Source organism: Pan paniscus, chromosome 13, assembly GCF_029289425.2.
Source record: "Pan paniscus chromosome 13, NHGRI_mPanPan1-v2.0_pri, whole genome shotgun sequence".
Classification (NCBI taxonomy): domain Eukaryota; kingdom Metazoa; phylum Chordata; class Mammalia; order Primates; family Hominidae; genus Pan; species Pan paniscus.
This window is the reverse complement of record NC_073262.2, coordinates 138,829,243-138,855,250: the sequence shown is the minus strand read 5'-3', so window position 1 is coordinate 138,855,250 and position 26,008 is coordinate 138,829,243. Positions and strand designations below refer to the sequence as shown.

Sequence of the window (26,008 nt, the reverse complement as noted above, 5' to 3'; positions counted from 1 at the left end):
GACAGAGTGAGACTCTGTCTTAAAAAAACAAAAAATAAATTAAAAATGATTCATGAGCTGGAGTTGGATCTATAAAAGCAGCTAATTATCTTATGGGTGGGGGGACCCAGTAGTCTCCACCTAAGAACAGGAAGTTCACCTGCCTGAGATGCCAGGCTCACAGGCATTGATACATAATCCAGAAAACAATACATTCTTTCCACATCCCAGGTGAGTGACTGATTGGTTATTCAAGTAGAGAGAAGAACATGGTCTTGTTTGATAGGACTTTAAGGCATCTTGAGGAATACTGAAGAATGAGATCTCAGAGAAGAATGAGATGTCAGAGAGAGGCGGCACCCAATAGATGATTTAATATTTGCAGAATGTCACACATTCCTGAGCATGTGCAAATGTCTTATTTCCTCCGAGCCTCTCAGGCCTGCAAGGCATGGTACACAGATTAGAAAACCGAGGCTCAGAGAGAGTCCGTGTTATGCCAGTAAGGTTGCACGGAACGGAAACCAGTAGAGCCAGGACCCAAAGCCAAAGGTTGTGAGAACAATGCTAAAAGATTGCATCTCCTTTGTTAACTGAAGTTTTTTTTCCCAAAAATTGTCTATAATCAGGAAGTAGCTCCACTTATCTCTGGCCACCTCCCTCCAAACATGCTGTGTTACAAGTGTGTCCCCTTCCCTGCCCCTCAATGGCATCCCAGGTACATTCTTCAGCTTTCTGGTCACTTGGCAAGTCCCATTTTAATATCCAAAAGCCAGTCCAGGCCAAATCAAAACTTTACACTCAGGGCAAAAGCCTCGATCAGACACTTTATGAACAACATACAAATGGCCAATAAGCAAATGAAAAGGTGCTCAACATCATTAATCATCAAGGAAATGCAAATGAGACCACAAATAAATATTCACCATTTCACATGCATTAGAATGGCTAAAAAAAAAAAAAAAAAAAAAAACCTGACAACACCAAATGTTGACAAGATCAGGGAGCAACTAGAACTTTGATACATAGTTTTGGGTGGGTAAAATGATATCTCTTTGGAAAACTGGCAGTTTCTTACAAAGTTAAATACATACCTACCAGTAATTCCATTTTTAGGTGTTTACCTAAGAAAAATGGGAACATATGTCCCCAGGAAGACTTATACAAAAATGTTCATAGAAGCTTTATTTATAATAGTCAAAAAATAGAAACATGCAAATGTCCATCAATATCAATGGGAAAATGGCTTAAAATTGTGGTATATCCATACAATTGAATATGACTCAGCAATTTAAAAAAAGAATGAATTACTCCATGCAGGCAACAATATGGATGAATGTGAACAGCATGATGCTGAGCAAAAGAAGCCAGATACAAAAAAGTGGAAAATTTTAGAAAATGCAAAACTAACCCACTGTGAGAAAAATCAGCACAGTGGTTGCCTACAGGGGTATGACTGACTGGTGGTAAACACAGGAGAAATTCCTGGCAAAATGGAAATATTCTATGTCTTCATTGAGGTATTGGTTACATAGGTATATTCCTTTGTTGAAATTCATTCAATTGTGCTCTTAAGACCTGTGCATTTCTGCGTGTGTACCTCACAGAAGTTATTGTATTAAAATATACATACATACCTACATGCATACAATGTTTCTCTCATCCAGTTTAAAGCTCCCCCCACCTCACCCCTATCCCTGTCTAAGAAGCTAATAGAGTCTTTTCTTTTCCACTTCCTCCTTTTCTTTCCTCTCACTCTGATGCTACTGGGTCTTCCTCTTCACCTAGTATATTGGGACCAGGGGATGAGAGAAAGAGAAAGAAATGTTATGCATGCCTTACTGAGGAAGGCACACGAATGAAGCTTCCAGAAAGTCAAATGCTGCTTAGTGGGCATGTGAAGTGTATTAGGCCATTCTTGCACTGCTATAAAGAAATACTTGAGACTGCGAAAGTTATAAGAAAAAAAGCTTAATTGGCTCACAGTTCTGCAGGCTGTACAGGAAGCATAATGCTGGGATCTGCTTCTGGGGAGGCCTCAGGAAGCTTTTTACTCATGGCAGAAGGCAAACAGCAAGCAGGTACACCACACAGTGAAAGCAGGAACAGGGATGGGAGGTGTCACACACCTTTTTTTGGAGATGGAGTCTCGCTCTGTCACCCAGGCTAGAGTGCTGTGGCACCATCTCAGCTCACTGCAACCTCCACCTCCAGGGCTCAAGTGATTCTCCTCCTTCAGCTTCCCAAGTAGCTGGGACTACAGGTGTGTGCCACCACACCCATCTAATTTTTGTATTTTTAGTAGAGATAGGGTTTCACCATGTTGGCCAGGCTGGTCTCAAACTCCTGACCTCAGGTGATCCACATACCTCGGCCTCCCAAAGTATTGGGATTACAGGCGTGAGCCACCACACCTGGCTGCCACACACTTTTAAACAGCCAGATCACCCACGAACTCGCTATCGTGAGGAAAGCACCAAGGGGATGGTGCTAAACCATTGGTGAGAGATCTACCCCCATGAACCAACCACCTCCCACCAGGCCCCATCCTGCCCCCAACATTGGGGATTACATTTCAATATGAGATTTCAGCAGCGATAAATATGCAAACTATATCATGGGGCACACAGTGGAGCTGACTTTACAAATCTTGTTCACTAAATCATTTTTCAGTTTGCCAAGGTTCCATTTACAATGGGGAGAGAATTTGCCCAAAATATCATCATCCACTGCAATCATCCCACACTTCAGAAAAACATAAGATGGCTGGCAGCCATTGCTCCAAGGGAAACCATGATGATAGAAATGGCCAACCAGTTTCTTTTCTCAGTCGCCCTCCTACCCTGAAGGATTTGTCTATTCACATCAGCCATTTCAATTGTAAACATTTATGTCTGATAGTCTCATAGCTTAGCATCCCAGGAGAGAGGGAGAGAAAAGAAAATGCAGAACAGAAAGGGGTAGATGGAAGATCCCCAAAGGAAAGCCTCAGCAGAAGGTCCAGGGAAATAAAGTGGAACTGCTCCTCCATCAAAGTCGTGGAGCTGTGGCTTCCCCGTCCTTCATCGGAGTCAGCTGGGGCATAGAGCCACAGGAGGAAACCTTCCTGCGGCAGCTTCGTTAGAAAACACGGCTCTGTTTTCCTCCCAAGGCTCCCCCACAACCTTGCCCCCATAGGCTGGCACATGCCCAGCACCCACCCTGGGACCCAGCCTTCAGCTGCAGCCACCCTTCCCCTGGGACATGTCTCTAGCCCATCTGCCTCCGTGTCATCTCTGAGGAGGAAAAGCAGCAGTAACAGTAATTCAACAAGACGAGCTCATAACACCCATTACCCCCACTGAACACACTGTGTAGTGCTCAACCCCTTCTGTCTGTCAGAAGATATTCCAGGAGCAGTCACATAAGGAGAACAGGAGAGGGAGCTCAGGATTGCCCAAGGACTCCGGTGACTTACGGAGACAGATACTGTATTAGTCCGTTTTCACGCTGCTGATAAAGACATACCTGAGACTGGGCAATTTACAAAAGAAAGAGGTTTATTGGACTTACTGTTCCATGTGGCTGGGGAGGTGGAAGGTGAAAGGCACGTCTTACACAGCAGCAGCAAGAGAGAGAATGAGAACCAAGCAAAAGGGGTTTCCCCTTATCAATCCATCAGATCTCGTGAGACTTATTCACTACCAAGAGAACAGTATGAAGGAAACCACCCCCATGATTCAATTATCTCCCACCGGGTCCCTCCCACAACACGTGGGAATTATGGGAGTACAACTCAAGGTGAGATTTGGGTGGGGACACAACCAAACCATATGAGATGTTTAACATTACCAACAAAATGTTCAGAAGCAATGTCCTTTTCCCCCCACACACACACAAAAGGTGACGTTTGAGTCTTGAATGCAGCCTTATTTTTAGCAGTTGTTTGTTGTTGTTGTTGTTGTTGCATCGCTCAGCCAGCATCATCTTTTGGTGGTTGTGGAGTCCTTGTATTCACCACTGGATAGTGGGGGCTGGAGTTCATATCCCAAACAGGACACACTGACTGCAAGGCCACCATCCTCTGCCGGGCCCTGCCCTTTAGACCACTGCTTAAACCTCAAAGATGAACTCCTCACCAAAAATGAGGGAGGATGCCATCTACCGTGCCAGGTAGCTAGGAGGACTGGGTGAGAACTGGTTACTGTGCCACCCCGTAGAATGAGGTCCATGGGTCGCCTTGCCCTGCCTTCAGTGTTCTGTCAGTGAGTCTGTCCAGGAATTCTTGTGGAGTGATAAGAGAAGAAACACTTCTCCTTACCTCGAAAGGAGCATGGCACATGTTCTCTGCTTATTGAATGAATGAAAAGATCACTCATAACTTGTGGAAAACGCCTAGAACAGAACCTGCCTCAGAGAAGGTGCTTAACAAATAAAACCAGTGGGAAGGGGCAGTGGAGGGGTGTGTGACTGACAGTGGGAAGCCTCATGAAGCAATGAGACCTCTGCTTTGCCACTTCCTGCCTTATGCATGTCACTGGCCTTTTAAGCCTCAATTTCCCCAACTGTAAATTCCACCTACAATGCAAAGTTGTTGCAGGGACTAAAGATAAATAGTTGTTTTAAAAAAAAAAAAAAAAGGCCAAGTACTGGGGAATCCAAAAGACCTTTCAGTTCAGAACCAGGAGGCAGAGAAGCAGCATTTCCAGGGCTTTGAATAAAGAGGGTGATCAGGAGGCAGGGGAGACGAGAGAGTGGAAGCCTGGACAGGCTCTGGCTGAGAGAATAGGTATCTGGGCAGAGCGTGCAGGGAGCATGGAGGCTTGGCAGGCAGCTGAGACAGGTGGGAGCAGGTGGGTGAGACAGGTGGGTAAAGGAAGGAGGAAACAGTGGGAGAGCCCAGGCTGAGGCCTCCAGGCCTTGTGCCCTGGGAAGGGACTAGGAAAAGCCAGTGCTTTGGGAAGGTGCTGGAGGGTGGATGGGAGGGTGTGCAGGGAGTGGCCAAAGTCCCACATCCCCCCACCCCATAGACATGAATTGGAATGACATTGATTCAACAGTCCTTGATGGGTTCATCTCTATTAACTCCTGCCTTTTGGCTCAAGTTACTTTTTCTTTCTGCTGTCAACCCTGGGCCCCTGTAACAGCCTGTCATTGCAGTCATTATCGAAAACAGAGATGAGGGACTCAGAGATGAATGTGTTTGTCCGAGTTGCTTCATATCAGAAGCTGTTGAGACAACATGGTGTCTCCTTAATCCTTGCAAGATAAAGACAAAGTTGTTCTGACATCCTCAGATGGGAATTCTACCCTTAGATCCCAACGGTGACTGTTCTACCCTGACCCCAGGCCTTTCTGACTTTTGCCTTTCTATCAGGACAGCAGGAAACCCACTCACAAAATCTTGCCTTGGAGTAAAAGGCTCAGCCAAGGCTGGGTTCCAGACATAGACCTGCAAAGGCTTCAGGGATGCTTTCCCTACTGAGCTATTTCTTCTTCCACTGGTGGCATTGATACAGAGAAGGCAATGAAATGACAAACAGTAAGCTTTCCCCACTGGGCCATTTCTTCCACTGGTGACGTTGATAGGAGGGATTGAAATGATAGCGTTTCAAGGATGGGCCTGGGTCCTGGGGTCAGGTCTGAGAGGTCACCACGATTGTTATCACTGAATAGCTCCCAGCCAGCCCAGGCCTCTCCTCTCCTCACCTTCTCATGGGCATTGCCATACATACGTTCCAAAATGCTGCTTATACCTAAACAGATGGATGGAAATTTCAAGCGTATTCTGGGAACCTGGAAAGCCAAAGGGATATTCTTAGGATCCATGAGCTGTTGCTGCAGCAGGTAGGGATGGTTTTGTCATTAATAACCTCTGTTGTGGTTCTTGTATCAAACTGCACCTTGACTTATTTTGGATAACTTGAAAAACGCATGCAGGCAAAAAGGAAACAAGCTCCCACTATGCCCATCATCCAGAGATAAACACACATTGCCCTCTAAATTTCTAGGTTTTTTGGCAGGGCACGGTGGCTCATGCCTGTAATCTCAACACTTTGAGAGGCCAAGGTAGGAGGATCACTTAAGCCCAGGAGTTTGAGAGCAGCCTGGGAAACATAGCAAGACCCTGTCAATACAAAAACAAAACAAAAAAAAATTAGCCGAGCATGGGGGCACTCAGCTATAGTCCCAGCTACTTGGGAGACTGAGGCAGGAGGATTGCTGGAGCCCAGAAGTTCAGGGCTGCAGTGAGCCATGATCACACCACTGCACTCCAGGCTAGATGATAGAGCAAGACCCTGTCTCTAAAAAAATTAATTAAAATTAAAATTAAAATCAATTAAAAAATAAAATGAAAAATTTCTGGTTTCTTTTTCTTTTTTTTTTTTTTTTGAGATGGAGTCTCACTCTGTCACTCAGGCTGGAGTGCAGTGGTGCGATCTCGGCTCACTACAAGCTCTGCCTCCCGGGTTCACGCCATTCTCCTGCCTCAGCCTCCCCAGTAGCTGAGACTACATGCACCCACCACCACACCTAGCTAATTTTTTGTATTTTTAGTAGAGACGGAGTTTCACCATGTTAGCCAGGATGGTCTGTATCTCCTGACCTCACAATCCGCCTGCCTCTGCCTCCCAAAGTGCTGGAATTACAGGCGTGAGCCACCACATCCGGCCAATTTCTGGTATTCTTCATATACGCATAGATATATTTAAGCTTTTTCAAAATGGGACCGTACAGCGGTGCTATTTTGTAACCTGATCTGTTCACATCCACTGCAAATGTATTTCCATGCCATTAAATAGGCTCTCACACCTTCATTTTTAATGACTGCCACCGTGTACCAGCAGACGTGCCCCAGTCGATTTGTTGTTTCTTTCCCATGCCCGTGGTTCTGCAACTTAAACCATTGCCCACTCTAAAAAAGTGCCAAGGTTTAGCCAATTAGAAGCTCTTCATTAAAAATGAAAAGAGCATCTACAGCCCTCCATAGGGTGGGCCAGTGTCCTCATTCCTCTGAAAGGTATCTGTGTTGCAGATAGCAGCCTGGCCATTAGCCAGCTAGGCTGTGCACGTGGAAAAGCCTGGCCATTAGCCAGCTATAAGCTGTGCACGTGGAAAAGGGGACTGGTCATATTTCCCTGTGGACTTCTTTAGAGAGGCTGAGCTGCTTAAAAAAATTTTTTCTTTAAAAAGAAGAAAATGTTTTGTAATTGTTTGCAAGTGCACACAGGCTCAGTGGCAAAACGAGAAGGAACCCTTGATTTCTAACGTCCTGCTGCACTGTTCAAAATTCCTCCCAGAGAAGCAAACAGGAAGCAAAGTGAAGCGCTCTGACTGTAAAATTTGCATCCTCCCTTAGCCAGTCCTGGTCCCAAAGGACTCCACATCAAACTGTACTTGTTTGTAAAGATCTTTCACTCAAGACAGACCACTTCTCAAGACACTGCTGATGTAGAAACGAGACAATCCAAAGGGAGAATTTAAAATACTGAGAGCCTCTAGGTAAAAATATAAATGGATTTAAGGGCAGCCGGGAAACCCTCAATGGGTGATCTTGTTCAGAGCCCCAGTTAGGTTAATATAGTAGGAAAAGCAGCGGCAATATAAAGAAAAGCTGAAAGATGTTAATTAATGGAATATGTTTGTTCAATATGTTTTTAGGGAATACCAATAGTGTGATAGGCACTATGATAGGCACTGGGAATCAGAGATAAACAAAGCCTCCATTTCTACACCCAAGGAGTTGAAGGTGCCAAGATTTTCTTTTTTTTTTTTGAGACAGAGTCTCGCTCTGTTGCCCCCAGGCTGGATGGAGTTCAGGGGCACGATCTTGGCTCACTGCAACCTCCACCTCCCGGGTTTAAGTGATTCTCCTGCCTCAGCCTCCCGAGTGGCTGGGATTACATGCATCCACCACTACGCCCGGCTAATTTTATATTTTTAGTAGAGATGGGTTTTCACCATGTTGGCCAGGCTGTTCTCAAACTCCTGACCTCAGGTGATCCACTCACCTCAGACTCCCAAAGTGCTGGGATTACCGGCATGAGCCACCGCACCTGGCCCAACAAATATTTGAAATATGGGGTGACCAATGTGGTGCCTGGGCACGTAGTGCAAGGCATGTGACAACACAGAGGTGTGACCCCTCTACCTGGTGGCACAGGAAGGCTTCCAAGAGGAAGGAAAGATGGGACTGTGTGGGCCATCACGTGCAGCGGGGCAACCTGGAAGGAGCAAGCAGAGGGCATGGGGGCATGGCAGGGCAGGGTGTGATCTCAGCACCATACCTGGTCAGGCAGAATTGAAGCATGGAGAGGCGGCGCCTCAGGAGGTGAACCCGGTGAGCCCCCAGGAGCTGGATCATGATGTGTCCTGGGTCCTGAAGAGAGCAGTGTGGGCTTCGCCCAGCAGGCAGGGGGAGCGGTGGGGTTGTTGGCAGGCACATTTGATTTGCACTGGAAAGGCTCTTTCCAGATAGTATGCAGTTTGCTAGATTGCAGCAAGGGGCAAATGAAGAGACTTATAAGCATTCCGAGAAACGATGTGGCCTCAACAAAGGACAGTGACACTGGGAGTGGAGGGAGGAAGCAGTTCAGGTGACGAGATGGCTCAGTGACCAGTTGAAATGGGGCAGGGAAATAGAAAGACAGGAAAATGGCAAGGAGCAAGTCATCTATAGCAAGACCCCAAATAAGCCAAAGACGACTAACTCTGGGCCAAGATGATCAAGAGGGGGTGCCTTCCTTAGGCCTGGGGAAGAGGGAGGCAACAGCTGTTGTCAAAACAGATTCTAATCAGTGTTGAAACAGATGTGTTTGCAGAAGGCAGGCAGGTGAGGGAGTTCCTGGGAGCTGCACCCTGGATGAAGCTGATGTAGACAGCTGAAAAGGAAGAGGGCGGAAGCTTGAGGACCAAGGTCAACATTAGGAGTGGTTAGTGGAGAGCAAGGCATGAGGAGGTGGCCTTAACACTGAAAGGTATCAGTTAACTGAGGCCCAGCTGAGACCAAGGCCAGCTCCATGAAGGCTGCGTCCTCCAACAGGGCTCGGCAGACCCGCAGAGAAAAGGAGGGGGGTGAAGAATGGACTCCGGCTTGAAGATTCGGCCATTTGGGTAGGGGATGGCCATGGTCCCCTCCATTCAAGGGAACTGAGGATGTAGATGACGAGGTGACCACAGTGCTGCCCAGGAAAGGAACTGAAGCCAGGAAGGGTAGAGAGAAACGAGAGGTCCAGGGCTCAGGTCTCCACAGAGCAAAGATGGCAAGTAGGACCAACAGGCATTGGGGAGCTAGAGGACTAGGGCTGTAGTCTGAAGTCGGCATGTTTGCAGACTTCCAAGGCTGGAGCGGCCTTATCGATGGCAGGTGACTATGGGAGCAGGTGGCTGAAGTTGGGGGTGGGCTTGTGTTTTTCCGTGTCCATGAAGGACAAGGACCAGCGGAGGGCAGAGGGTCTGTATGACTGTCTTCTGGCTTCCAGGCTGGGACACACTTCTCACCAGGCATCTGAGCCTAGGCTGAGCTGTTTAGAGTGCCCCCAGGGGATGGGAGAGGCTCTGAGGAAGCCTGGTGCCTGGGGTAGAGGACAGTCATGCTCCTGGAGGCAGCAGAAGGAAGACACTCATCTCTGGGGAAGACCGCAGGCTCCCATGGGGGTCTAGAAGCTCCTGGAGACCACTGTGGAATTCAGGTGCAGCCAATATCCAGTCTGTTCAAGCAGCACAGGTAGGCTCACAACAGGGCCTGGTTGTGCTTCCCACCTAATGCTCCCCGGACTGTCAGAGGACAGGGTGGTGCCAGCCTGAGTCAGTGTCCTGAGGGATGGGGAAAGTCCCTTCGTGGTGCAAGGCAAGGCTTGCCTCACACCCTCACAAAGCTGAGCGGTTTCCAGAAGGGCTAGATGGGGGCCGGGAAAGAGTCTGACCCCCAAGGGCCTCTCCCTAGAACTGTGACTGCCAAACCCTTAACCTCCAGGTGTGACAAAGAGCTCAGGTAACCAGTGCATGGAGCACCGTCATTTGAACCACATCACCTTCCCAGGAAGCTCCAAGCAGTTAAAATTTCCTTATAAATTGTAACTCTGCAGGTGGATTCTTATGGCATATCCTTTGCTATTTACACCACTCAGGAGCTGGTTTTGCCATAATCTCTTTTTTTTTTTTTTTCCAGTTTAGTTTGAACTCCTGACGCCTTGGTATGGGAGAGCGGAGCATGTCTTTTCATTCAGAGGTCACTTGATATTTTGCAGCAGCAGGCCGGGGGTGGAAGGGTGCGGGCGTCCTGCGTGGCGCCCGAGTGACAGGCCCTGGCTTCCCACAGGTGCGCGCAGGCGCTGCTGGAGCACGGGGCCTCGGTGCAGCGCGTGGGCGGCACGGGCCGGGACACGCCGCTGCACGTGGCGGCGCAGCGCGGCCTGGACGAGCACGCGCGCCTGTACCTGGGCCGCGGGGCGCACGTGGACGCGAGGAACGGCCGCGGAGAGACGGCTCTGAGCGCGGCCTGCGGTGCGGCGCGGAGGCCCGACGAGCACGGGCGCTGCCTGCGCCTGTGCGCGCTGCTGCTGCGGCGCGGGGCGGAGGCGGACGCGCGCGACGAGGACGAGCGCAGCCCGCTGCACAAAGCCTGCGGCCACGCGAGCCACAGCCTGGCGCGCCTCCTACTGCGGCACGGCGCCGACGCGGGCGCGCTCGACTATGGCGGGGCCTCGCCGCTGGGCCGCGTGCTGCAGACCGCATCCTGCGCTCTCCAGGCCTCACCGCAGCGCACGGTGCAGGCGCTGCTCAACCACGGCTCTCCCACCGTGTGGCCCGACGCCTTCCCCAAGGTAAGGCAGGATCCAGCCCGGCTGGCACGTGCCCTGGAGTTTTGCCACTTAGTGACCGGCCTGGGAGCTGGGTTGCATGCGGCGCTCTCAAAGTGTAATGGCCCAGGCACCCCTGGGGACTTGTGAAAATGCAGAATCTGCTCTGCCGGTCTGGGGTGGGAGAGCCTGCATTGCTAACAAGCTCCCGGGTGTGGCCTAGACTGCTGTTCCTGGGACCCCATTTTGAGGAACAGGGGCCTAGAAGCCTTCTGGTTAGAGCCACGAGACAATTAAGGGGTTGCATGTCAAGAATGCATCCTTTCAAAGTAGTCACCTGGGGACGGACGCCAGGCACTTATTTCGATGATGCAGTCAGAGCTCAAAATATTTTGGCAGCTCATCATCAGTGTAATTTTCAGAACGATGAAAATCAGTCTTTTGCCACATCTGGCATTTGATCTGAAACAAAATTACCCAATCTGATCATCCACCTTGTTAATAAGAGCGCTTCGTACATTTGCAGACTTCTCTCATTCGGTCCTCACCACATTGCAGTGAAACACGAGAGGCAGGTGATATTCTCCCTCTCCCTGGGGTTCGGTCAGGTGAAGTGCCCTGCCCAGGTCATTGCAGTGTTGGGACCTCACCCCCATTCTGCTGGCTCAGCCTTGCAGACTTGACTCTGAACAACTCATCCTTGTTCCACCCGTCAGATCTACCCTGAAATAATAATGATAAAGAATAAAGATTTCTCACCTCAGAAAATAACCCAAAAGACTGAAAATGTTTCCAAAATATTGGCTGGAGTAACAGATTGTCCTCCCCAAAAGACTTCATTGAAGGGAAGTCATTCCATTAGATGTAAAATCCGGGTGTGTTTAATTTAAAAATTATCTCCATCAACCAAGACTCATCACTCATAGACATAAGACATATTTTGGCCTGATTAGTTTTGAACAAATAGCTGAAAAGCTAATATTCAAAAGTACAGTGTTCTCAGTGGTCTGAACCATCGAGAAGTGAGATTCACTCATTTCTCTCAAATGCTAACTTTCCATTATAGATGCGTTCAGAGTAGACTGTGCCTCTGAAAGGTTAGAAAGTCCCCCGAGACAACTCCCCTAGTGTTTGCTCACTTGACAAACAGGATGGCACTTTCCCGATGCTGTCTCACCCCCTCTTTGGGTAATTGTCTTGTGGTGCTCCACTAAGGCAATGATTTCAATATAGTGGACTCCTGAAAGGGAAGAAATGCTAGCATTCTTATGTTCTGTGACAGCTACCTTTTATATTTATAATTTACATTTTAATGTTTCCCATCATTAGCAGGCTTAGTTCATCAACTTATAACATGGAAACAAGACTCACTGCCCTTCCCATGCACACTGTGTCTGCATTAAACCAACACACACTTCAACCCTTGTCATATGCAACTGCATAAAGAATGAAAAGAGGCCAGGCATGGTGACTCACACCTGTAATCCCAGCACTTTGGGAGGCTGAGGCAGGAGGATCACTTGAGTCCAGGAGTTTAAGACCAGCCTGGGCAACATAGCAAGATCCTATCTCTACAAAAATTTTTTTAAAAAAATTAGCAGGGCCTGGTGGCATGCACCTGTAGTCCCAGCTACTCAGGAGGCTGAGGCAGGAGGATTACCTAAACCCAGGATGTGGAGGCTGCAGTGAGCTGTGATAGCAACACTACACTCCAGCCTGGGTGATAGAGCAAGACCCTGTCTCCAAAAAAAGGAATGAAAAGAGAAAACAAAGTTACAGGATGGGCCACAAGGGGAAAATATCTGGGGCAATTATTTTTTTCTGACTTACTTATCCAGGGAAGAATGGGGCAATTTATTTTAAAGAAAAAAAAAGGAGTCAATATATTTCAGTAGTGACTAGAAATAATCCTTTGTTAGCCTTGAAATTGTTTCAATTTGAGTGATCTCTGACCAGGCTTTCAAATCCTAGGGGCAGCCCCACAGGCATCATTTCTAGGAACAGGACCTCTGACCCCTGGACTCTGTTTCCAAGGCTGTAGAAATTACACTGCCTTGACTAGAAATGCAGGACAAAGCACAGCACCTCCTCTCTAGGTGCTCAGGGGCCCTGTTCTGGGATGGGATCCCCAGTACTATGTCAGCCACACAGAAATGGGGTCAGTCAGTGGTGCAACTCATCCTCCATTCAGGTTGGGGGTAGGTTTAGATTTGTTGTACCTGGGGGCCAAAAAGCCATGGGAAGTGCTTGACAAGGAATCTTGTCAGTTCCCACCCATTCTGGAAGGAACTGGAGTTTTCTTGAGAAATCTTAATACCTTGAGGCTTTTGCAAAAAGCGTTGCCCACCGCTGCCTCCCTGAACATGGCGCCTGCAAGTACAGACCTTCCATCAGTGTTTGTTGAATGAATGAAAGGGATTCCAGCCACTGCAGGCTCATGGCCTGCATTAAGTCTTTGGAAATAAGGATTCCACCTTTTTGCACTGGGATTCCCCCACACCTCCAGCGGGTACCCCTACACCTGGCCAGGAGAGGATGGTGGATGAGGATGCACTCACCATGCTGAGAATCCCCCAAGCAAAGGCAGCAGTGCCTGTAATGTTCTAGCTTGGTCCCCACAACCGAAGCAAAACTCTGTGGAAAGCTAGAGGCAGCCTCTTCCTCCACCCAGTCTCCCTGCAATCGCTCCTCCAGGGACGGCATCTAATCATGTGCGACATCAAAGCAACAGACGCAACAGACGCTGCAGCCAGCCACAAAGATGCTGGGCAGGCACCACACGGGCGCCATGGCGAGCCGAGCGCAGAGTCACCAGCACTGTCACAGGGCAAGCCGTCCGTGGGCAGCAGCCGTACTGTGAATAGATGTAAAGAGACACCCATGGAGCGCAGAATTACCGAGGCAAAAGGTTTCACAGCGAGCTTATGACATAAATCACAGCTCCCCATGCCCAGACAAAGGCACCATCGTCGCGGCAGGCGGACACAGGGCATCCTTCCGAGCCGGCGCAGTGCTCTGCAGTGAGAATCAAGGCAGTGTCACGGCTTCAGAAGCCCACGTGTTGACAGTGCCAGGCCTTTCTGCCTGGCTGACCGCTAGTTAACACTGGGGGCAGGGACAGGGCACCGAGGGCAGGCATAGGGGGCAGGCTGTGGATTCTGGCAGGTTTGGATTCTGGAAGATGTCAGGGCAGGCTGGGGCTGGGCCTGTTGGACAGCAGGTAGGAAGGCAGAGAAGCACACACAGAAGTGGACCTGAACTTGTTTGGCATCTGCCACAGGTGACTTTTTGGGCTGGATGCTTGGTCTGGATAAAAGGCTGTGCTCAGGGGTCTCTCTCCTTCAGCCTCTCCTTACCTGGAATACGAATTTGTGAAACAGTCATGAAGTCCCATGTGATCTTTTTCCAAGGAAGCACTACTTTGCTCTTCTTGCCTCTTTGAGGAGCACATTTCTGGTTTGACCCCAGAAAATGATGGAGCATCAAAGCGTGTGGGAAGATGTAAGTCCAGCCCCGCTCCAAGATGGGACACAGAGCTGACAGCAGCAGCACCCAGCCAGGGCTCAAACCCCTGCCCTCCGCTGCCTCCTTCACAGGTGTTCCTTTGGGAACCTCCTTGATTCACCGCTCAGTTTACGTGGCCAGCTTTATTTGTCCCTGGATGTCACCTGACACCCGTCCATGAACACTTTTCATTTGCAGTCAGCATGCGTGGCCAGCACATTCCAGCCCCTCCTACCCTGTCTCCTATTTTGTGCTATTTCCCAAAGGCCTTCTGTTTCCTGTGGTGCAGAAGCCAGCAGCAGCCCGGGAAAACGCACCTGCAGGTGACTGTAAAGAGTTCAGACTCTCACCTGGCAGAGGAGATGCCATGATCACAAAGGTGGTTTTCTCAGGGTGAGACTTATGGATTGCATTCCGGGTCTGATGACCCGCACGGTTTTCCCAGATATGAGAAACTCACAGATGCAGAAACTGCGTAATTTGTGGTTGAGAGGGACTGCATTTCCACTTTCCCCTGTGTAAAAATGAAATACTAATAATACTTCAGACTCAAACTTGTCTACCAGTCGGGGAAGTGCAGGGACAACACCAGTAATGAAGGATTTCCCCCAAGTCATGTAGGCATCGGCTATGCTTCCCACGGGCATCCCTTTAGTACTTATGTATTCATTCAACAAACATTTTGGGGGAACTTGGGTGCTTGGTACTGGAGTCACGGTGAAGAGCAGGAGCATATGTATTTCCCACCCTGGTGGAGCTGCCTGTCACATGGATCAGACAAGTACACACACTAAGGTGAAGTTGCCATGGTGAGAAGTGCTGCAAGGCCGAGGCTCACTTCACCTTGAAAGCACAGAACAGGGGTTTCACCTGGCTGGGGGGCAGGGTCCAAGGCTCCCTCAAGTGTGTGATGAGTGAGCCAAGATCTGAAGGCTGAAGGCTTATCTGTGTGAAGCGGGGGACAAACATTCTAGACAGACGTCCTGGGCAAATGTCCTGGAGCAGGACAGGCACGGCAATGTGTGCAGTTGGAAAAATGAGCTAGTCGTTGGAGAGGAAACAGCTAGGGGGCGCCAGTTGAGACTAGGCAGCCAGGCAGGGCCTTAAGGGCCTGGGCCTCTGACTTTGGAATATTGGGAGTTGATTACATCATTTTCAAGGAAGGAGATGACATCATCCAATCAGTATTTTGGAATTTCTAAGCTCGACGTAGAGAACACACCAGGTAGGGGCTGATGGAAACCACAGGCTGTGGTGGCAGTCCAGGTGAGGGATTCACATAGCTTGCATGGGGGATGGAGGTTGGTGCAAGAATAACAGATTCTAGGCCAGAGGCAATAGCTCACGCCTATACTCCTAGCACTCTGGGAGGCACAAGGATGACTTGAGCCCAGCAGTTTGAGACTGGCCTACACAACATAGTGAGACACCATCTCTACAAAAAATTAAATTACCTGGGCATGGTGGCATGCAACTGTAGTCCCAGTTACTCAGGAGGCTGAGACAGGAGGATTACCTAAACCCAGGGGGTGGAAGCTGCAGTGAGCCATGATTGCAATACTACACTCCAGCCTGGACGACAGAGCAAGACCTTGTCTTAAAAAAAAAAAAAAGCAGATTCTAGAAACATCTGCAAATCTCTGGTCTTGTCTCAGCTTCTGGGCACTAACCATACTGAAAATGGAGACCTAAAGTTTTCATGTTTTCTTTTTACCTAATTACTAAATCAGGTAAAGGGACTTCGCTTATCCCGATTCCACAGGATTTTTAGTGGGAGATTTCTGGAGTAGCAGTAGTCAAAAACCAGGGCTCCCCCTCCCATCTTCACAGAGCTGCGTGCACCCAGTCCCCAGTGGGAGGAGGGAGGGGAGATCGTAAGTAGGGCGCCTGTGTTTTTCTTGCTGTTGTTTTATTTCTCCATCTACATATAAAGCAATGTGCCTGTGTGATTTTTCCCCTTAATTTTCTTTCTGCCGCCTCATTAGCTGAAGAGAGTGTGGTGTGCGTGGACACTAATGACATCAGCATGTCAGAGTAATGTGGCAGCCGCCTCTCCGCAGACAGCAAGGAGGCCGCGGAGATTTTTAAACTGTGTTGGCGTAAAAATAATGAAGGCAGCCAGCTGCCTGGCAAACATGAGGGGGCACGATGCAGAGGATGGGGAGGGGCAGGGAGCCCCAGAGAGGTGGAACAGAGGAGAGACAGAAAATGAATTCCCAGAGACAGGCAATAAGACTCTGTCACAGTCTGTGACCCGGTGGGGGAGGGGCGGGAGGAGGTGGTGCTTTTGCTCTAAGGGAGAGCAGCTCTTCCCAGGGTGGGGCATGTCCGGGTTACCTGCAGTCCCTGGGAGCCATTTAACATTTTGCAGAGAAGTGACAGGGCCAGTGGGAGGGTCGCTGGAGGGTTGCAGTGAGCAAGACCTGAGCATCGCCTAGGGTACCAGATAAATAGCAGCAGACTCCATCCCGAGGGGTCCAGCGTGAGTCCTTCTTAATGGCGTGATTTTTTTCCTAACACAGAAGGGGATGATTGAAATCAGAGACTGCCGTGCACGAGGAAATGGCATGTTAGTGGGGCTCGTGTGAGCCAGAAATATCAACATGTGTGGGGCGCAGAGAGGGACAGGGCTGGCGAGATGGGCTGGGAAGACCGTGCTGGCCCCAGGCCTCCTGCCAGGCACTCCCTCTGTGGCTTGGTCTCTCCGTGTCTCCGTGTTCATGCTCTGTCTCTCTCTTTCCGTAAAGCCTGCTAAGCCTGACTCAGTGACAGTAATGGATGAGAACAAAAATAATTGGGCGTGGGGAGGGGACCACCGATAATAGCTCTTATGATGTCGATATGATGCCCAGTCTAGAAAGAACAGCTCCTGTCCTCCAAAAGATAGCTTTGAAGGCACAGATGAGAGGAAGGAAGAAAGAAAAGGAGGGAAAGAGAGAGAGGAAATCCACAGCAACAACAAGGCAACCTCATGTCTGAGTCTAGGAAGACCCAGACCCAATGTCCTTCTGCTGCACGGCCGTAAGTTTCCAGGCTGTCAGGCAGACATTACCAAAAAAAAAAAAAAAGTCAGCCAGGCAGTGGGGAAAGCCTGTGAAGCCACAGTAAAGTGCAGATGTGAAAATCAGAGGAACCCAGCTTTCAGAGCAACTTGCCAACTGCCAGGAAGAGGGTAGCAGGAAGAAGCCTCCAGGCCGAAGCTCAAGTCCACCGGGCAAACCGTCCAACTGGGAACGGGGCTGGGCCAGGCCCTCGTCCCCCTCCCTCCACGTTGTCCCTCCACAGTCTCCCGGCTGGGCACAGAGTAGGACCACAGACTTCCCCTGCATGTTGGCAAAATTTGCATCTGGTTCTCTCCTTAATCAAAGACTAATAAAGAGAAAAAGGAATAGATTCATGGGGGAAAAGAGGACAAACCGAAAAATAGAACAGCATCCAGAAAACAGGAGATCCAAGAAAATCTCAGAAAGTATGTGCCATCCTCTATGGAGTACGACAAGACATAGCTTGTGGGATTCATCGAAACAGTACTGGTTAAGATGAAAACTCAATAGAATGACATGAAAAGGAAGATGGAGGAGATAGTTACACCAAGAAACTAACAGCACAGTCAGATTGAAGTATACACTAAAGAAGGAAAAGGCAGAGTTGATTCATAAAGAAAGAATCAAATCCGTGCTGGGCCATTGGCCCGTGTGCCCTCAGACCCTTTCCTGCTGTTCCTGGGTCCTGCTCTGCATCCTGGGTGACAGGGGGAAAGGGAAAGCCCCCTCAAAACTGCACTCAGAGCCCCCATCAGCTGGCTTCTAGTCGGACTCAGCCAATGGGAGACACCATGGGAAACGAGTGTGGAGGAAGAAAGAAACCAGGGTATTTCTCTCTTTTGTCTCTGTCTTGTGTAGCTCCACCAGCAGCACCTGCATCGTCTCTGTGACACCAACACCCACCAGACAGCCCCTCCCTTCATGGCCCCAGTCCCCAGTGGGTAGCCCCTGACTCAACTTGCTTCCAGCGGATGGCCCTGGTCTCTGGACTCTGATTAGACTACCTCATCCCACTATCCCACCAACTCTTAAGAGTAATGACAGCTTTCTATTTTGCTAATCTCTAGGCTACTTCACCTTCCCCTTGTTGGAATCTCAGCAGTTTGATTACCTACATAATCAATTCCATGTGTAAAGTTGTTTCTGGTTGAAATACCTAGAGTGGTTTCCTTTGCCTGATTGGACTCTGATACAGGTGGTTTAAATCACAAGTAGCAGAAAACCCAATTCAAACAGGTTTAAATAAGGAAATGTATCTTTTTATCTCATATAACAGTAAGTGCAGAAGTAGCAGGCTTCAGAATTGGTTGTTTCAGTGTCTGGATGATGTCCTCAAAGAACCTGGTGCTTCCCAACTCTCTGCTCTGCCATCCTCAGTGAGTCAGCTTTGTCCTCAGAATGGCTCCCTCATGGTCACAAGATGGCTTCCAGCAACAATGGGCCCATTTCCTTGTTCATATCCTGTTGTTCCTTTCTTCTAGAAACCCTGAGGAGGTGTCCTCAGTTGCCTTAAACCTGCCCTTCTCTGAACCAATAACTGGCAAAGGAGATTGGATTACCATGATTGGATTAAACTAATCATCTGAATTGTTGGAAAGTCAACCTCAATGTTACTATAATGAAATACTAATGACAAAAACTATTCTTAAGTGCAAAAAAAAAAAAAAAAACCCAAGAAACTAAAAGAGAAAGTGATGGTAATAAAGGATAGAGAGCCAACCCACAGATAAGTGATGTTACTGCAGAAGGAGTCTAGGACAAATGGATCAGAAATAATAACCAAAGACATAATAGAAGAAAACTTAGCTGCACTGAAAGTCTTAACTTTTGGTTGGCAATCAAAAAGGGTGTTCTCTGCAAATCAATGACAGGAGGCACATACCTATATACATTCTAACAAAAATGTTCTAAAAAGACATGGAAAAATCTGGCAAAGTATTTAAGCAGAAAACAGGCTATTCATAAAGGAATAAAAACCAGGCTGGACTCAGATGTTTCTGCTGTAATAGTAACATAAGACAATGAAATATCATCCACCGATTTTGAAAGGAAAATTTGGACACTAGAATTTTAGACTCAGTGAAGATACTTTCATTTTGATGATGAAAGACACTTTTAGATATCAAGGGTTCATAAAACATGCCTTTCTAATGCATTTTCTGAAAAAGAAAAAATACTTCAATTATTTATCAAAAAGTATTTGCTGAGCACCAGTCATGTCCCAGCAATATACTAGGCACATAGGATAAGTGAGTGAACAGATAAGGGGAAAGAAGTATTCCTGCCTATGTGGAGCTTACATTCTAATGGGGAAGACAGGCATTAAATATTGAGCATGATCAACAGACCAAAAAAGTGATAAGGACTATAGAGAAATTAAAAGGGTGGAAGGCAGTTGCAATTTTAAGTCAGGCAGTTAGGGTCAGTGACTGCTGAACAAAGACTTGAGAGATGTGAGGGACCCACTGTGTGGATGTCTGGGGAAAAGCAGTCCAGCAGAGGACCAGCCATCTGTAGCCTAAGGCTGGAGTGGGCCAGCCCTGCGCACAGAACCACAGGGGACCAGTGTGGCTGGAGATGGAAGGAGCTAGTGGGATGGGAGTAGGAGATGAGATTAGGGGTGGTAAGGGAGAGGGCACAGGTTGTGTGGGGTCTTACAGGACATTGTAATGACTTTGGCCATTGGAGGGATTTGAGCAGAGGAGTGATGCAATCCAACAATATTTTGTAAAGATCCTCCTCTCGGTGCCATGTTAAGCAGATACTTGAGAAAGAGGAGAACAGATGTGGAAAGATGAGTTAGGAGGGTGTTGCTGTGATTCACAGGAGGGATGATGGTGGTGTGGACAAGGGAGGCGATCTGACCCTGGATATATTTTGGAGGTAGAGCCAACAGGATTTTTTAACAGATGGGATGTGGAGTGTAGGAGAAACAGGAGCAATGGACGACTCTGATTCCAGCCCAAGAGACTGCAAGAATGAGTTTGCTATCACTTGGGAATGGGGCAGGTTATGGGTGGCACAGCAGGTTGGGACCTGGTGAACAAGGGAGTTCAGTTTTTGGTATGTGGAGTGTAGGAGAAACAGGAGCAATGGATGACTCTGATTCCAGCCCAAGAGACTGCAAGAATGAATTTGCTATCACTTGGGAATGGGGCAGGTTATGGGTGGCGCAGCAGGTTGGGACCTGGTGAACAAGGGAGTTCAGTTTTTGGTATGTTGAGTGTGGGATACAGCCAGGTGTAGCTACAATGTAAGCAGCTGGATATTGAAGCCCAAAGTTTGAGAGGGAGAGATTTGGCCAACCTGGAGATATACCTTTGAGGGTCAGTGACAAAGGATGGTATTTAAAGCCAGGAAACCAGATAAGATCACCAGCAAGTGAGAGTAAACGGAAAAGAGGAACAGGCCTGAATGCAGGGACGGTCGAACATCTGAAGGACGGAGATGAGACAGCAGCTAAGGAAACTGAGGAGGGGCAACCAGTGAGGTGGAAGGAATGAGAGCACACCTTCCTCAAAGCCAAGTGAAGGCTGCATTGAGGTGGAAGATGTCGTCAACATGTCAGGCGTGGCTGACACAGCAAGTAAAGTGAGGCAGAGCATGGACCACTGGCGAGGCAGAGCCTGGGCCAAGAGCAGCATTGGTGCCTTTGGTAAGGACAGTATGGGGGAGTGGCTGGGGCTAATGGCCCATTGAGGTGGATGTACTCCAGCTGACAAAGAGATAACACTAAAGAAGAGCTCAGGAAGGGGGAAATCCATCTCCAGATTCTCCCCACTCTTCCCCCTAAATATATCTCAAAATCTCCTACCCTCCTGACTGCCACCACCTGAGGTGAGGCCACCACCATCTCTCCCCTAGATGGACACATCTTCTTCACTGGGCTCTCTGTCTCCTCTAAACTATTCCCCAGATCCAGCCTTGGTGATATGTCCTTGTTTGGTTGGTTGGTTGGTTGGTTGGTTGGTTGAGTGGTTGGTTGATTGGTTTGGTTTGGTTTTTGAGAGAGGGTGTCACTCTGTTGCCTAGGCTGGAGTGCAGCAGTGCAATCATAGCTCACTGCAGCGTCGACCTTCCAGGCTCAAGCAATTCTTCCACCTCAGTCTCCTGGGTAGCTGGGATTACAGGTGCACACCATCACACCCAGCTAAGTTTTTGTATTTTTTGTAGAAACAGGGTTTCTCCATGTTGCCCAGGCTGGTCTCAAACTCCTAGACTCAAGTCATCTGCCTGCCTTGGCTTCCCAAAGTGCTGGGATTACAGGCATGAGCCACCACACCCAGCCTTGGTGATATTTCTAAAATTAAAATCAGACCCAGCCTCTCCTCCACTCATACCTGGTAAGTGCTCCCTGTGCCAGCCTCCTTCTCAGGCAGATAATGGACTCCATGGTCTTCCCTGCTTTCCTCTCCTGTTTCATTTCTGAGCACTCCCCATGTCAGACTCATGCCCCAGCCAACATTATTTGCCCCATCTCACCTCCCAAACCTGGCATAATACGTTTTCTCTGCCTAGAACACTCTTGTCCCCAGAACTCTCCATGCCTTTTTTTCCCCCCTGCTAACTCCTGCTCCAGAGCCAGGTCTCGGCTTGGATGTCACTTCTTCCAGAAATCTTCCCCTGAACTCCCCCTCATATAACCACAGCACTGTATTGTTGTTGTTATATTTGGGACTGTAAAGCTCTGTGAAGGTGGAGCTGGCCATCATAACATGCAGACATAACACAATCCCTGCTTTCTAGTAGGAGCTCGGCAAATACCTACAGAAGGGATGGCTTAAAGGACAGGTGGTGAGCATACAACCCAGCTATAACAGGGACAAATAATTGGGAAACACATTGTAAAACTAAATGCAAATACCAAAATTGTTACTGAAGGAGATACGCAATATAAATATGATCATATAATAATGACAACCTGGAACTAAAACTCCAGTATTATTAAGAAAGGAAGGGAGAAGAACTGGTTAAGAGAGAAATGTAAGAGAAAGGATGATGGCATATCCGGAACATAAAAGATACTATTTAGATTTTTAGAGAACTATAGGTGTGTGTGTGTGTGTGTATATATATATATATATATATATATATTTTTTTTTTTTTTTTTTTTTTTTTTTTTTTTTTTTGAGACGGAGTCTCACTCTGTCGCCAGGCTGGAGTGCAGTGGCGTGATCTCAACTCACTGCAACCTCTGCCTCCTGGGTTCAAGTGATTCTCCTGCTTCAGCCTCCTGAGTAGCTGGGACTACAGGTGCATGCCACCACACTATGTTGGCCAGGATGGTCTCCATCTCTTGACCTCGTGATCTACCCGCCTCAGCCTCCCAAAGTGTTGGGATTACAGGCGTGAGCCACTGCATCAGGCCTAGGTTGATTTTTTTTTTATTTTGAAGGTAACTAATAGCATTTTAAAGACAATGCATACTTCCAGAATACGGAAGATGAATCCAAAGAAAATACAAACATGTACAACAGAACCAGAAAACAAAGGAAACAAGAAGCAGAAAAAAACCAAAAAGAATAAAGTGAGACCAGAGTGAGACCAAACGCTTGATTTATGATAATAAATGAAAATTGCTTAAACTACCCTCTTACCAACACAGACTCTCAAATACATTTAAAACAAAGTGAAACAAAAGGTTAAAATTTAAAAATGAGGCCAGGTGTGGTGGCGCACACCTGTAATCCCAGCGCTTTGGGAGGCCGAGGAGGGTGGATGACCTGAGATCAGGGGTTTAAGACCAGCCTGGCCAACATGGTGAAACCCCATCTCTACAAAAATACAAAAAAATTAGCCAGGCATGATGGCGGGTCCCTGTAATCCCAGCTACTTGGGAGGCTGAGGCGGGAGAATTGCTTGAACCCAGGAGATGGAGGTTGCAGTGAGCCAAGATCTCGTGATTGCACCCCAGCCTGGGTGACAGAGTGAGGCTCTGTCTCAAAAAAAAAAATTAAAGAATGAGCAGAGATAATTCTGGCAAAAAAAAAAATGTACTTTTATATCAATATGCAAATAGAATTCCAAGGAAATACACAAAATGAGAGGGGAAAAAATATTCATTTGATATTGACCAAGGATATAACCCATAGTGAAAAGATAACCATTATAAACTTTATGTGCCAAAGAAGATTGTGTTAAAACAGAGAAATTGACTGAAAAATAATTTAGGTGATTCTTAATTCATATCTATCACAGACCAAGTGAGCCAAAAAAAAAAAAAAAAAAAAAAAATGAAGTGCAGTAGCTCCAAATCATAAATGTGACAAACATATTTTGAACCAAATGAAATGTGACTTCTGCTAGTGCCAAAACAGACATTGTCTACAGCCATATTGCAATATACCAGAAAATTAATAGTAAAAAGTCTGTTCATTTTAAAAAATAACATAACCATTTGAAAATGTTATAGCACACTCTCAAATAAGTACTGCCTCAACAGTTATTTAACTGCAGACTATTTAAGAAAGATGAGCCGGGTGTAGTGGCTCACATCTATAATCCCAGCGCTTTGGGAGACTGCAGTGGGAAGATCGCTTGAACCCAGGAGTTCAAAACCAGCCTGGGCAGCATAGTGAGACCTTGTCTCTACAAAAAAAAATTTTTAAATTAGCCTGGCATAGTGGCATGCACCTGTAGTCCCAGCTACTCAGGAGGCTGAGGTGGGAGGTTCGCTTCAGTCCAGGAGGTCAAGGCTGTAGTGAGCCATGATCACACCACTGCACTGCAGCATAGGTGACAGAGCAAGACCCTGTCTCAAAAAAGGAAGGAAAGAAGGAAGGAAGGAAGGAAGGAGGGAAGGAGGGAAGGAAGGAAGGAAGGAAGGAAGGAAGGAAGGAGGGAAGGAGGGAAGGAGGGAAGGGAACACTGCCTCAAAACTCTTGGCTATGACCCTACCAACGTTCAAAGGGAAATTTATACCGTTTTGAAAGTTGCCTTTATTATGACTCTAGGAAAAAAATGTTATGAAATTAACTGAGCAGTCAATCCAAGGAGCATGAAAGACAAACAAAACATACCTAAGGAGATAGGAGAAAGGAGTTAATAATGATAAAGGCAAAAATTAATGGGTTATAATATTTTAAAAGAGAACTGATCAACAAAATCCAATAGCTGATTTCTTGAAAAAAGGAGTAAAATGGAAAAACCTCCAGCAAAACTAAACAGGAAAAAAAGCATTGAAAATACAATTACAGTGAATTTCAAATGAGAAAAGGGTGCTTATTCATCGATAGAGTGAAGATCTCTTCCTTCCACCTTTATGGATCCGTATGGACCTCATTCTACAGCTCTCGGCCCTCTGCCTTCCAGCTGGGTATAGCCAGTGGGGTGTCCCGGCAGCAGGAGGGAGGAAAGGAGAGTGAGGGCAGAACATGCATTCTCTGGGCTGGCTCTTTGCCTCAGGCTAGCTGTGTATCCCCAAGCAAGGACTGCTGCTTCTGCTAAGACAGCTCACCTGACTGGCCCTTCAGCCCAGGGTGGTAATACCTCTGCCACGACCCCACATTGCTGCCCTGACCCTTGTCAGTTTCCTTGTACCCACATCTGGTTAAATAGTTCCTGTATCAATAAACACTTCTGGAATGATCCCATATCGAACTCGCCATCTCTTTTTTTTTAGACGGAGTCTTGCTCTGTCGCCCAGGCTGGAGTGCAGTAGCATGATCTCAGCTCACTGCAACCTCCACCTCCTGGATTCAAGCAATTCTCCTACCTCTGCCTCCCGAGGAGCTGGGACTACAGATGTGCACCACTATGCCTGGCTAATTTTGTTGTATTTTTAGTAGAGATGGAGCTTCACCATGTTGGCCAGGCTAGTATCGAACTCCTGACCTCAGGTGATCCACCCACCTCGGCCTCCCAAAGTGCTGGAATTACAGGAGTGAGCCACCGTGCCTGGCTTCTCCATCTCTTTTCTAATGGACCTTGACTGTTATCTATGCAATGCTAAATTTCTTTAAAATGAAGATTATTTTCCAGGAAAATATAGATTAACAAAATGGACTCAAGAAGAAATCAAAATAAAATGTGCCAATAACCATGAAAGAAATGAAAACTATCAAATTACTACCTGCAGCTAAATGCCAGGCATAGACAATGTCAAATGCAAGATCTACTGTGCCTTCCTGATTCCAATAATGGTCTACTTGTTAAAATCTTCCCAAGTATTAAAAAAAAACAAATTTTCTCAGATAGTTTTACTAAGTTAACATAAAATGATGTTAAAACTTGACAAAAATAGCTCAAAAAATTATAAACCAAATTTATTAAGAGATTTAAAAATCTTAGTAAATTGAGTCTGGCACTGTATTATGTATACTCTACTATTTCAAATGAGAAAAGTGTGCTTATTAATAGATACGGTGAAGATCTAGCCTGATCTAGTATATATAATAGCATATATATCCCTCTCTGATATATAGTGATATTATCATTTTATATTTTTATATATAATATGTATATTAAATATAGAAGAATAGCCAAATAGGGCCTGTTTTATGAAGGCAAAAATGGATCAGTATTGGAAAATCTTTTTCTTTTTTTTTTTTTTTTTTGAAACAGAGTCTCACTCTGTCACCCAGGCTGGAGCGCAGTGGCATGATCTCAGCTCACTGCAAACTCCGCCTCCCGGGTTCAAGCGATTCTCCTGCCTCAGCCTCCCAAGTAGCTGGGATTACACGCGTGCACCATCATGCCTGG

The 26,008-nt window shown here is 47.3% G+C and overlaps 1 protein-coding gene and 1 long non-coding RNA gene across 2 annotated transcripts in view; one reads left to right on the top strand and one right to left on the bottom strand.

Moving 5' to 3' along the window:
• LOC117979494 (uncharacterized) overlaps nt 1-26,008 on the bottom strand; it is a 67,463-nt gene that overhangs the window by 9,818 nt on the left and 31,637 nt on the right. The gene's annotated exons all lie outside the window — the stretch shown is intronic.
• ASB18 (ankyrin repeat and SOCS box containing 18) overlaps nt 1-26,008 on the top strand; it is an 83,733-nt gene that overhangs the window by 39,038 nt on the left and 18,687 nt on the right. The window contains exon 4 of the mRNA XM_055109252.2: nt 10,280-10,784. Coding sequence (XP_054965227.1) covers nt 10,280-10,784 — 505 coding nt within the window. The remainder of the gene's footprint in view (nt 1-10,279; nt 10,785-26,008) is intronic.